Source organism: Petromyzon marinus, unplaced genomic scaffold (assembly GCF_048934315.1).
Source record: "Petromyzon marinus isolate PM22_M1 ecotype Great Lakes invasive population unplaced genomic scaffold, UKy_Petmar_22M1.pri1.0 PM_Scaffold_182, whole genome shotgun sequence".
Classification (NCBI taxonomy): domain Eukaryota; kingdom Metazoa; phylum Chordata; class Hyperoartia; order Petromyzontiformes; family Petromyzontidae; genus Petromyzon; species Petromyzon marinus.
In genome coordinates this window covers 160,857-174,857 of record NW_027423149.1, presented here as the reverse complement: position 1 = coordinate 174,857, position 14,001 = coordinate 160,857, and the positions used below count along the sequence as shown (strand labels likewise).

Here is a 14,001-nt window from a genome sequence, read left to right as displayed (position 1 = left end):
TGAGTGTATGAGTGAGTGTATGAGTGAGTGAGTGTATGAGTGAGTGAGTGTATGAGTGAGTGTATGAGTGAGTGAGTGTATGAGTGAGTGAGTGAGTGTATGGGTGAGTGAGTGAGTGTATGAGTGAGTGTATGAGTGAGTGAGTGTATGAGTGAGTGTATGAGTGAGTGAGTGTATGAGTGAGTGAGTGTATGAGTGAGTGATTGAGTGTATGAGTGAGTGTATGAGTGTATGAGTGAGTGTATGAGTGAGTGAGTGAGTGTATGAGTGAGTGTATGAGCGAGTGTATGGGTGAGTGAGTGAGTGTATGAGTGAGTGTTTCAGTGAGTGAGTGTATGAGTGAGTGAGTGTATGAGTGAGTGTATGAGTGAGTGAGTGAGTGTATGAGTGAGTGAGTGTATGAGTGAGTGAGTGTATGAGCGAGTGAGTGTATGAGCGAGTGAGTGTATGAGTGAGTGTATGAGTGAGTGTATGAGTGTATGAGTGAGTGTATGAGTGAGTGTATGAGTGAGTGTATGAGTGAGTGAGTGTGTGAGTGTATGAGTGAGTGAGTGTGTGAGTGAGTGAGTGTATGAGTGAGTGTGTGTGTGAGTGAGTGTATGAGTGAGTGAGTGTGTGAGTGAGTGAGTGAGTGTGTGAGTGAGTGAGTGTATGAGTGAGTGTATGAGTGAGTGAGTGTGTGAGTGAGTGAGTGTATGAGTGAGTGAGTGAGTGTATGAGTGAGTGAGTGTGTGACTGAGTGAGTGTATGAGTGAGTGTATGAGTGAGTGAGTGTGTGACTGAGTGAGTGTATGAGTGAGTGTATGAGTGAGTGAGTGTGTGAGTGAGTGTATGAGTGAGTGAGTGTATGAGTGAGTGAGTGAGTGTATGAGTGAGTGAGTGAGTGTATGAGTGAGTGTGTGAGTGAGTGAGTGTATGAGTGAGTGAGTGAGTGTATGAGTGAGTGAGTGTATGAGTGAGTGAGTGTGTGAGTGAGTGACTGAGTGAGTGTATGAGTGAGTGTATGAGTGTATGAGTGAGTGAGTGTATGAGTGAGGGAGTGAGTGAGTGTATGAGTGAGTGAGTGTATGAGTGAGTGTATGAGTGAGTGTATGAGTGAGTGAGTGTATGAGTGAGTGAGTGTATGAGTGAGTGAGTGAGTGTATGAGTGAGTGTATGAGTGAGTGACTGAGTGAGTGAGTGAGTGACTGAGTGAGTGAGTGAGTGTATGAGTGAGTGAGTGAGTGTATGAGTGAGTGTATGAGTGAGTGAGTGTATGAGTGAGTGTATGAGTGAGTGAGTGAGTGTATGAGTGAGTGAGTGAGTGTATGAGTGAGTGTATGAGTGAGTGAGTGAGTGTATGAGTGAGTGTATGAGTGTGTGAGTGAGTGAGTGTATGAGTGAGTGAGTGAGTGTATGAGTGAGTGAGTGTTTCAGTGAGTGAGTGAGTGTATGAGTGAGTGTATGTATGTATGTATGAGTGAGTGAGTGAGTGTATGAGTGAGTGTATGAGTGTGTGAGTGAGTGTATGTATGAGTGAGTGAGTGAGTGTATGAGTGAGTGAGTGTATCAGTGAGTGAGTGTATGAGTGTATGAGTGAGTGTATGAGTGAGTGAGTGAGTGTATAAGTGAGTGTATGAGTGGGTGAGTGTATGAGTGAGTGAGTGTATGAGTGAGTGTATGAGTGAGTGTATGAGTGAGTGAGTGAGTGTATGAGTGAGTGAGTGTATGAGTGAGTGAGTGAGTGGTGAGTGAGTGAGTGTATGAGTGAGTGTATGAGTGAGTGAGTGTATGAGTGAGTGAGTGAGTGTATGAGTGAGTGTATGAGTGAGTGAGTGAGTGTATGAGTGAGTGAGTGTATGAGTGAGTGTATGAGTGAGTGAGTGTATGAGTGAGTGAGTGTATGAGTGAGTGAGTGACTGAGTGAGTGTATGAGTGAGTGAGTGTATGAGTGAGTGAGTGTATGAGTGAGTGAGTGTATGAGTGAGTGAGTGTATGAGTGACTGAGTGTATGAGTGACTGAGTGAGTGTGTAAGTGAGTGAGTGAGTGTATGAGTGAGTGTATGAGTGAGTGTATGAGTGAGTGAGTGAGTGTATGAGTGAGTGAGTGAGTGTATGAGTGAGTGAGTGTATGAGTGAGTGAGTGTATGAGTGTATGAGTGAGTGAGTGTATGAGTGAGTGAGTGTATGAGTGAGTGAGTGTATGAGTGAGTGAGTGTATGAGTGAGTGAGTGAGTGACTGAGTGAGTGAGTGACTGAGTGAGTGATTGAGTGTATAAGTGAGTGTATTAGTGAGTGTGTGAGTGAGTGTATGAGTGAGTGCATAAGTGTATGAGTGAGTGTATAAGTGTATGAGTGAGTGAGTGAGTATATGAGTGAGTGTATGAGTGAGTGAGTGAGTGTATGAGTGAGTGAGTGTATGAGTGAGTGTATGAGTGAGTGAGTGAGTGTATGGGTGAGTGAGTGAGTGTATGAGTGAGTGTATGAGTGAGTGAGTGTATGAGTGAGTGTATGAGTGAGTGAGTGTATGAGTGAGTGAGTGTATGAGTGAGTGATTGAGTGTATGAGTGAGTGTATGAGTGTATGAGTGAGTGTATGAGTGAGTGAGTGAGTGTATGAGTGAGTGTATGAGCGAGTGTATGGGTGAGTGAGTGAGTGTATGAGTGAGTGTTTCAGTGAGTGAGTGTATGAGTGAGTGAGTGTATGAGTGAGTGTATGAGTGAGTGAGTGAGTGTATGAGTGAGTGAGTGTATGAGTGAGTGAGTGTATGAGCGAGTGAGTGTATGAGCGAGTGAGTGTATGAGTGAGTGTATGAGTGAGTGTATGAGTGTATGAGTGAGTGTATGAGTGAGTGTATGAGTGAGTGAGTGTGTGAGTGTATGAGTGAGTGAGTGTGTGAGTGAGTGAGTGTATGAGTGAGTGTGTGTGTGAGTGAGTGTATGAGTGAGTGAGTGTGTGAGTGAGTGAGTGAGTGTGTGAGTGAGTGAGTGTATGAGTGAGTGTATGAGTGAGTGAGTGTGTGAGTGAGTGAGTGTATGAGTGAGTGAGTGTATGAGTGAGTGAGTGTGTGACTGAGTGAGTGTATGAGTGAGTGTATGAGTGAGTGAGTGTGTGACTGAGTGAGTGTATGAGTGAGTGTATGAGTGAGTGAGTGTGTGAGTGAGTGTATGAGTGAGTGAGTGTATGAGTGAGTGAGTGAGTGTATGAGTGAGTGAGTGAGTGTATGAGTGAGTGTGTGAGTGAGTGAGTGTATGAGTGAGTGAGTGAGTGTATGAGTGAGTGAGTGTATGAGTGAGTGAGTGTGTGAGTGAGTGACTGAGTGAGTGTATGAGTGAGTGTATGAGTGTATGAGTGAGTGAGTGTATGAGTGAGGGAGTGAGTGAGTGTATGAGTGAGTGAGTGTATGAGTGAGTGTATGAGTGAGTGTATGAGTGAGTGAGTGTATGAGTGAGTGAGTGTATGAGTGAGTGAGTGAGTGTATGAGTGAGTGTATGAGTGAGTGACTGAGTGAGTGAGTGAGTGACTGAGTGAGTGAGTGTATGAGTGAGTGAGTGAGTGTATGAGTGAGTGTATGAGTGAGTGAGTGTATGAGTGAGTGTATGAGTGAGTGAGTGAGTGTATGAGTGAGTGAGTGAGTGTATGAGTGAGTGTATGAGTGAGTGAGTGAGTGTATGAGTGAGTGTATGAGTGTGTGAGTGAGTGAGTGTATGAGTGAGTGAGTGAGTGTATGAGTGAGTGAGTGTTTCAGTGAGTGAGTGAGTGTATGAGTGAGTGTATGTATGTATGTATGAGTGAGTGAGTGAGTGTATGAGTGAGTGTATGAGTGTGTGAGTGAGTGTATGTATGAGTGAGTGAGTGAGTGTATGAGTGAGTGAGTGTATCAGTGAGTGAGTGTATGAGTGTATGAGTGAGTGTATGAGTGAGTGAGTGAGTGTATAAGTGAGTGTATGAGTGGGTGAGTGTATGAGTGAGTGAGTGTATGAGTGAGTGTATGAGTGAGTGTATGAGTGAGTGAGTGAGTGTATGAGTGAGTGAGTGTATGAGTGAGTGAGTGAGTGGTGAGTGAGTGAGTGTATGAGTGAGTGTATGAGTGAGTGAGTGTATGAGTGAGTGAGTGAGTGTATGAGTGAGTGTATGAGTGAGTGAGTGAGTGTATGAGTGAGTGAGTGTATGAGTGAGTGTATGAGTGAGTGTATGAGTGAGTGAGTGTATGAGTGAGTGAGTGTATGAGTGAGTGAGTGACTGAGTGAGTGTATGAGTGAGTGAGTGTATGAGTGAGTGAGTGTATGAGTGAGTGAGTGAGTGTATGAGTGAGTGAGTGTATGAGTGACTGAGTGTATGAGTGACTGAGTGAGTGTGTAAGTGAGTGAGTGAGTGTATGAGTGAGTGTATGAGTGAGTGTATGAGTGAGTGAGTGAGTGTATGAGTGAGTGAGTGAGTGTATGAGTGAGTGAGTGTATGAGTGAGTGAGTGTATGAGTGTATGAGTGAGTGAGTGTATGAGTGAGTGAGTGTATGAGTGAGTGAGTGTATGAGTGAGTGAGTGTATGAGTGAGTGAGTGAGTGACTGAGTGAGTGAGTGACTGAGTGAGTGATTGAGTGTATAAGTGAGTGTATTAGTGAGTGTGTGAGTGAGTGTATGAGTGAGTGCATAAGTGTATGAGTGAGTGTATAAGTGTATGAGTGAGTGAGTGAGTATATGAGTGAGTGTATGAGTGAGTGAGTGAGTGTATGAGTGAGTGAGTGTATGAGTGAGTGTATGAGTGAGTGAGTGAGTGGTGAGTGAGTGAGTGTATGAGTGAGTGTATGAGTGAGTGAGTGTATGAGTGAGTGAGTGAGTGTATGAGTGAGTGTATGAGTGAGTGAGTGAGTGTATGAGTGAGTGAGTGTATGAGTGAGTGTATGAGTGAGTGAGTGTATGAGTGAGTGAGTGTATGAGTGAGTGAGTGACTGAGTGAGTGTATGAGTGAGTGAGTGTATGAGTGAGTGAGTGTATGAGTGAGTGAGTGAGTGTATGAGTGAGTGAGTGTATGAGTGACTGAGTGTATGAGTGACTGAGTGAGTGTGTAAGTGAGTGAGTGAGTGTATGAGTGAGTGTATGAGTGAGTGTATGAGTGAGTGAGTGAGTGAGTGTATGAGTGAGTGAGTGAGTGTATGAGTGAGTGAGTGTATGAGTGAGTGAGTGTATGAGTGTATGAGTGAGTGAGTGTATGAGTGAGTGAGTGTATGAGTGAGTGAGTGTATGAGTGAGTGAGTGTATGAGTGAGTGAGTGAGTGACTGAGTGAGTGAGTGACTGAGTGAGTGATTGAGTGTATAAGTGAGTGTATTAGTGAGTGTGTGAGTGAGTGTATGAGTGAGTGCATAAGTGTATGAGTGAGTGTATAAGTGTATGAGTGAGTGTATAAGTGTATGAGTGAGTGAGTGAGTGTATGAGTGAGTGAGTGTATGAGTGAGTGAGTGTATGAGTGAGTGAGTGTATGAGTGAGTGTATGAGTGAGTGTATGAGTGAGTGAGTGTATGAGTGAGTGTTTCAGTGAGTGAGTGAGTGTATGAGTGAGTGAGTGTATGAGTGAGTGTATGAGTGAGTGTATGAGTGAGTGAGTGAGTGACTGAGTGAGTGTATGAGTGAGTGAGTGTATGAGTGAGTGAGTGTATGAGTGAGTGAGTGAGTGTATGAGTGAGTGAGTGACTGAGTGACTGAGTGAGTGTGTGAGTGAGTGTGTGAGTGAGTGTATGAGTGAGTGTATGAGTGAGTGAGTGACTGTATGAGTGAGTGAGTGTATGAGTGAGTGTCTGAGTGAGTGTATGAGTGAGTGAGTGTGTGAGTGAGTGACTGAGTGAGTGTATGAGTGAGTGAGTGAGTGACTGAGTGAGTGTATGAGTGAGTGAGTGTATGAGTGAGTGAGTGTATGAGTGAGTGTGTGAGTGAGTGAGTGTATGAGTGAGTGACTGAGTGAGTGTGTGAGTGAGTGAGTGAGTGTGTGAGTGAGTGACTGAGTGAGTGAGTGTATGAGTGAGTGAGTGTATGAGTGAGTGTGTGAGTGAATGAGTGACTGACTGAGTGTGTGAGTGAGTGACTGAGTGAGTGAGTGAGTGTGTGAGTGTATGAGTGAGTGTATGAGTGAGTGAGTGAGTGTATGAGTGAGTGTATGAGTGAGTGAGTGTATGAGTGTATGAGTGAGTGAGTGTATGAGTGAGTGAGTGTATGACTGAGTGAGTGAGTGTATGACTGAGTGAGTGACTGAGTGAGTGTATGAGTGAGTGAGTGAGTGTATGAGTGAGTGTATGAGTGAGTGAGTGTATGAGTGAGTGTATGAGTGAGTGTATGAGTGAGTGAGTGTATGAGTGAGTGTATGAGTGAGTGAGTGAGTGTGTGAGTGAGTGTATGACTGAGTGAGTGTATGAGTGAGTGTGTGAGTGTGTGACTGAGTGAGTGTGTGAGTGTGTGACTGAGTGAGTGTATGAGTGAGTGTGTGAGTGTGTGACTGAGTGAGTGTATGAGTGAGTGAGTGTATGAGTGAGTGTATGAGTGAGTGAGTGTGTGAGTGAGTGTATGACTGAGTGAGTGTATGAGTGTGTGAGTGAGTGTATGACTGAGTGAGTGTATGAGTGAGTGTGTGAGTGTATGAGTGTGTGAGTGTATGAGTGAGTGAGTGTGTGACTGAGTGAGTGAGTGAGTGACTGAGTGAGTGTGTGAGTGAGTGACTGAGTGAGTGATTCTGTGTCCCCAGCTGGCCCCGTGCCTCTCCCAGCTCTGCTCTGTTCTCGTGTCGCTGGCCCACGCGGCCGACCCCACCACAGCAGCCGGCCTCCGGGCCGCCCTGGCCAACAAGGCCCGGCCTGTGGGCCTCTTGCTGTGCGAGAGATTCCTCAATGTGCCTCCACACGTCGCCCTGCCGCTACACTCTCAGCTGGGGTGCGGCACTCACTCACTTACACACTTGTACACTCACTCGTACACTCACTCACTCATACACTCACTCATACACTCACTCACTCATACACTCACTCATACACTCATACACTCACTCATACACTCACTCATACACTCACTCATACACTCATACACTCACTCACTCATACACTCACTCACTCACTTACACACTCACTCACTCATACACTCACACACTCATACACTCATACACTCACTCACTCATACACTCACTCATACACTCATACACTCACTCATACACTCACTCATACACTCACTCATACACTCATACACTCACTCACTCATACACTCACTCACTCACTTATACACTCACTCACTTACACACTCATACACTCACTCACTCACTCATACACTCACTCACTCATACACTCACTCATACACTCACTCATACACTCACTCATACACTCACTCACTCATACACTCACTCATTCACTCACTCACTCATACACTCACTCATACACTCACTCATTCACTCACTCACTCATACACTCACTCACTCACTCACTTGTACACTCATACACTCACTTGTACACTCACTTATACACTCACTCATACACTCACTCACTCATACACTCACTCATACACTCACTCACTCATACACTCACTTATACACTCACTTGTACACTCACTCACTCACTTGCACACTCGCTCACTCACTCACTTGTACACTCATACACTCACTTGTACACTCACTCATACACTCACTTGTACACTCACTCATACACTCACTCATACACTCACTCACTCATACACTCACTTATACACTCACTCATACACTCACTTATACACTCACTCATACACTCACTTGTACACTCACTCACTCATACACTCACTCATACACTCACTCATACACTCACTCATACACTCACTCATACACTCACTCACTCATACACTCACTCACTTACACACTCACTTGTACACTCACTCATACACTCACTCATACACTCACTCACTCATACACTCACTCACTTACACACTCACTTGTACACTCACTTATACACTCACTTATACACTCACTCACTCACTTGTACACTCACTCACTCATACACTCACTCATACACTCACTTATACACTCACTCATACACTCACTTATACACTCACTCATACACTCACTTGTACACTCACTTGTACACTCACTTGTACAGTCGTACACTCACTCACTTACACACTCACTCACTCATACACTCACTTGTACACTCACTCACTCACACACTCACTCACTTACACACTCACTCACTCACTCGTACACTCACTCACTCATACACTCACTCATACACTCACTCACTCATACACTCACTCACTCATACACTCACTCACTCATACACTCACTCATACACTCACTCATACACTCACTCATACACTCACTCACTCACTCACTTGTACACTCACTTGTACACTCATACACTCACTTGTACACTCACTCATACACTCACTCACTCATACACTCATTTATACACTCACTCATACACTCACTTGTACACTCACTCACTCACTCACTTGTACACTCATACACTCGTACACTCACTTGTACACTCACTTGTACACTCACTCATACACTCACTCATACACTCACTTATACACTCACTCATACACTCACTCACTCATACACTCACTCATACACTCACTCACTTGTACACTCACTCACTCACTTGTACACTCACTCACTTGTACACTCACTTGTACACTCACTTGTACACTCACTCATACACCCACTTGTACACTCACTTGTACACTTACTTATACACTCACTCACTTGTACACTCACTCGTACACTCACTCATACACTCACTTGTACACTCATACACTCACTCACTCACTTGTACACTCACTTATACACACACTCATACACTCACTCATACACTCAATCACTCATACACTCACTCATACACTCACCACTCGCTCATACACTCACTCACACACTCACTTGTACACTCACTCACTTGTACACTCACTCGTACACTCACTCACTCGTACACTCACTCACTTACACACTCACTCATACACTCACTCATACACTCACTTATACACTCACTTATACACTCCCTCACTCATACACTCACTCATACACTCTTACACTCACTCATACACTCACTCACCCACTTATACACTCCCTCACTCATACACTCACTCACTGATACACTCACTCAGAGACTCACTCATACACTCACTCACTCACTCATACACCCACTCACTCATACACCCACTCACTCATACACTCACTCACTCATACACTCACTCATACACTCACTCACTCATACACTCACTCATACACTCACTCACACACTCATTCACTCATACACTCACTCATACATTCACTCACTCATACACTCACTCACACACTCATTCACTCATACACTCACTCATACACTCACTCACTCATACACTCACTCATACACTCACTCACTCATACACTTACTCATACATTCACTCACTCACTCATCCACTCACCCCTCCACTCACCCCTCCACTCACCCCTTCCACTCCTCTCTCTTCCTGGTGCCCAGCAAGGAGTTGGTGTCGCTGGACCGTACCAAGCGGCTTGCCGGCGGGGGTGGTTGTGGCACCACCACCACCACCACCACCACAACCACCACCACAACCACCACCACCACCACCACAATGCCATCGCAGGCAGCTGGAGGCTTTAGCTACTACCTCCTTGTGTGTAAGACCTGCGTCGAGGGGGGAGGAGGAGCTGTAGGTGTGGGAGCTACTCGTGGTGGTGGTGGTGGTGGCGGTGGTGGTGGTGGTGGCGGTGGTGGTGGTGGTGGTGGCGGTGAACAGAAGGGGGAGTTGATGTTTCTAAACGCCGAGGAGGAGTTCTTTTACGAGGTGATGGCCACTCACTCACTCACTCATACATACACTCACTCATACACTCACTCACTCATACACTCACTCATACACTCACTCACTCATACACTCACTCACTCATACACTCACTCGTACACTCATTCACTCATACACTCACTCAGTCATACACTCACTCATACACTCACTCATACACTCACTCATACACTCACTCATACACTCACTCACTCATACACTCACTCATACACTCACTCATACACTCACTCAGTCATACACTCACTCACTCATACACTCACTCACTCACTCATACACTCACTCACTCATACACTCACTCACTCACTCACACACTCACTCACTCATACACTCACTCACTCACACACTCACTCACTCATACACTCACTCACTCATACACTCACTCACTCATACACTCACTCACTCATACACTCACTCATACACTCACTCATACACTCACTCACTCATACACTCACTCACTCATACACTCACTCACTCATACACTCACTCACTCATACACTCACTCACTCATACACTCACTCACTCATACACTCACTCACTCATACACTCACTCACTCACTCACACACTCACTCACTCATACACTCACTCACTCACTCACACACTCACTCACTCATACACTCACTCACTCATACACTCACTCACTCATACACTCACTCATTCACTCATACACTCACTCACTCATACACTCACTCATACACTCACTCATACACTCATACACTCACTCGTACACTCACTCGCTCACTCACTCATACACTCATTTACTCACTCGTACACTCACTCATACACTCACACACTCACTCATACACTCACTCACTCACTCATACACTCACTCACTCATACACTCACTCACTCATACACTCACTCACTCATACACTCACTCATACACTCACTCATACACTCATACACTCACTCATACACTCACTCACTCATACACTCACTCATACACTCACTCATACACTCACTCATACACTCACTCATACACTCACTCACTCATATACTCATACACTCACTCATACACTCACTCACTCATACACTCACTCATACACTCACTCATACACTCACTCATACACTCACTCATACACTCACTCACTCACTCATACACTCACTCACTCATACACTCACTCATACACTCACTCATACACTCACTCATACACTCACTCATACACTCACTTACTCATACACTCATACACTCACTCATACACTCACTCACTCATACACTCACTCACTCACTCATACACTCACTCATATACTCACTCGCTCATACACTCACTCGCTCGCTCATCCGCTCGCTCACTCACTCACTCATACACTCACTCATACACTCACTCACTCATACACTCACACTCACTCATACACTCACTCACTCATACACTCACTCACTCATACACTCACTCATACACTCACTCACTCATACACTCACTCACTCACTCATACACTCACTCATACACTCACTCATACACTCACTCACTCACTCATACACTCACTCACTCATACACTCACTCATACACTCACTCATACACTCACTCATACACTCACTCATACATTCACTCACTCATTCATACACTCATACACTCACTCATACACTCACTCACTCATACACTCACTCACTCACTCATACACTCACTCATATACTCACTCGCTCATACACTCACTCGCTCGCTCATCCGCTCGCTCACTCACTCACTCATACACTCACTCATACACTCACTCATACACTCACTCACTCATACACTCACACTCACTCATACACTCACTCACTCATACACTCACTCACTCATACACTCACTCATACACTCACTCACTCATACACTCACTCACTCACTCATACACTCACTCATACACTCACTCACTCACTCATACACTCACTCACTCACTCATACACTCACTCACTCATACACTCACTCACTCACTCACTCATACACTCACTCACTCACTCATACACTCACTCACTCACACACTCACTCATTCATACACTCATACACTCACTCATACACTCACTCACTCATACACTCACTCACTCACTCATACACTCACTCACTCACTCATACACTCACTCATATACTCACTCGCTCATACACTCACTCGCTCGCTCATCCGCTCGCTCACTCACTCACTCATACACTCACTCATACACTCACTCATACACTCACACTCACTCATACACTCACACTCACTCATACACTCACTCACTCATACACTCACTCACTCATACACTCACTCATACACTCACTCATACACTCACTCATACACTCACTCATACACTCACTCATACACTCACTCACCCTCCCACTCACCCCCCCCCCCCCCCACCATATATGTGTATGTGTGTCTATGTGCGTGTGTGCGTGTGTCTGTGTGTGTCTGTGTGTGCGTGCGTGTGTGTGTGTGTGTGTCTGTGTGTGTGTCTATGTGCGTGTGTGTGTCTGTGTGTGCGTGTATGTGTGTGTGTGTCTATGTGTGTGTGTGTGTCTGTCTATGTGTGTGTGTGTCTATGTGTGTGTGTGTCTATGTGCGTGTGTATGTGTGCGTGTATGTGTGCGTGTGTATGTGTGCGTGTGTGTGTGTGTGTGCGTGTGTGTGTGTGTGTCTATGTGTGTGTGTGCGTCTATGTCTAAGTGTGTGTCTATGTGTGTCTATGTGTGTGTATACGTGTCTATATGTGTGTATGTGTGTCTATGTGTGTATGTGTCTGTGTGTCTATGTGTATATATGTGTGTATGTGTGTCTATGTGTCTGTGTGCATGTGTGCGTGTCTATGTGTGTGTGTGTATGTGTCTATGTGTGTCTGTGTGTCTGTGTGTGTGTCTGTGTGTGTGTGTCTGTGTGTGTGTCTGTGTGTCTGTGTGTCTATGTGTCTATGTCTATGTGTGTGTCTATGTGTGTGTCTATGTCTATGTTTGTATGTGTCTATATGTGTCTATGTGTGTCTATGTCTGTGTGTGACTGTGTGTGTATCTCTTTGTGTGTGTCTATGTCTATGTGTGTGTGTGTGTATGTGTGTGTGTGTACGTGTGTCTATGTGTGTCTGTGTCTATGTGTGTGTGTGTGTACGTGTGTCTATGTGTGTCTGTGTCTATGTGTGTATGTGTGTATGTATGTATCTGTATGTGTGTGTCTATGTGTGTGTGTGTCTATGTGTGTGTGTATGTGACTGTGTGTCTGTGTGTGTATGTGTCTGTGTGTGACTGTGTGTGTATGTATCTGTATGTGTATGTCTGTGCGTGTGTGTGTCTATGTGTATGTCTATGTGTGTATGTCTCTGTGTGTGTCTGTGTGTCTATGTCTATGTGTATGTCTATGTGTCTATGTGTGTCTATGTGTGTCTCTCTGTGTGTGTGAGCAGCAGGCCGAGCTGACGTTCTCCTACCCAGTGGGTGCCTCCGCGGGCAGCGTGGACGAGCCGGGGGTCACGGGGGTCACGGGGGTCACGGGGGTCACGGGGGTCACGGGGGTCACGGGGGTCACGGGGGTGGACTCGCTGCTGGGCGGGCGCTGGTCCCCGGGCGACCTCCAGATGGAGTCTCTCCGGAGCGTGCTGCTGGTTCCCACGGCACGCCTGGGGCACGTCACCACAGCCATGCACCAGCACCTCGCCACACCACAGTGATCACCATCACCACAGTGAACACCACAGTGATCACCAACACCATCACCACAGTGAACACCAACACCACAGTGATCATCACCATCACCACAGTGAACACCAACACCATCACCACAGCCATGCACCAGCACCTCGCCACACCACAGTGAACACCAACACCACAGTGATCACCACCACAGTGAACACCAACACCACAGTGATCATCACCATCACCACAGTGAACACCAACACCATCACCACAGCCATGCACCAGCACCTCGCCACACCACAGTGAACACCAACACCAACACCACAGTGATCACCATCACAGTGAACACCATCACCATCACCACAGCCATGCACCAGCACCTCGCCACACCACAGTGAACACCATCACCACAGTGATCACCATCACCACAGTGATCACCATCACCGTCACCGCAGCCATGCACCAGCACCTCGCCACACCGCAGTGAACACCAACACCACAGTGATCACCACCACCACAGTGAACACCAACACCAACACCACACCAACACCTCGCCACACCACAGTGAACACCAACACCATCATCACAGTGAACACCAACACCATCACCACAGTGAACACCAACACCATCACCAACACCAACACCACAGTGAT

General features: G+C 45.8%; 1 protein-coding gene across 1 annotated transcript in view; it reads left to right on the top strand.

Moving 5' to 3' along the window:
* LOC142922836 (BRCA2 and CDKN1A-interacting protein-like) overlaps positions 1-13,786 on the top strand; it is a 19,205-nt gene extending 5,419 nt beyond the window's left edge. The window contains exons 5-8 of the mRNA XM_076063760.1: positions 6,711-6,895; positions 9,436-9,763; positions 13,120-13,365; positions 13,637-13,786. Of these exons, the coding sequence (XP_075919875.1) occupies positions 6,711-6,895; positions 9,436-9,763; positions 13,120-13,365; positions 13,637-13,654 (777 nt within the window). The 3' untranslated portion in view covers positions 13,655-13,786. The remainder of the gene's footprint in view (positions 1-6,710; positions 6,896-9,435; positions 9,764-13,119; positions 13,366-13,636) is intronic.
* The last annotated feature ends 215 nt before the right edge of the window (positions 13,787-14,001 follow it).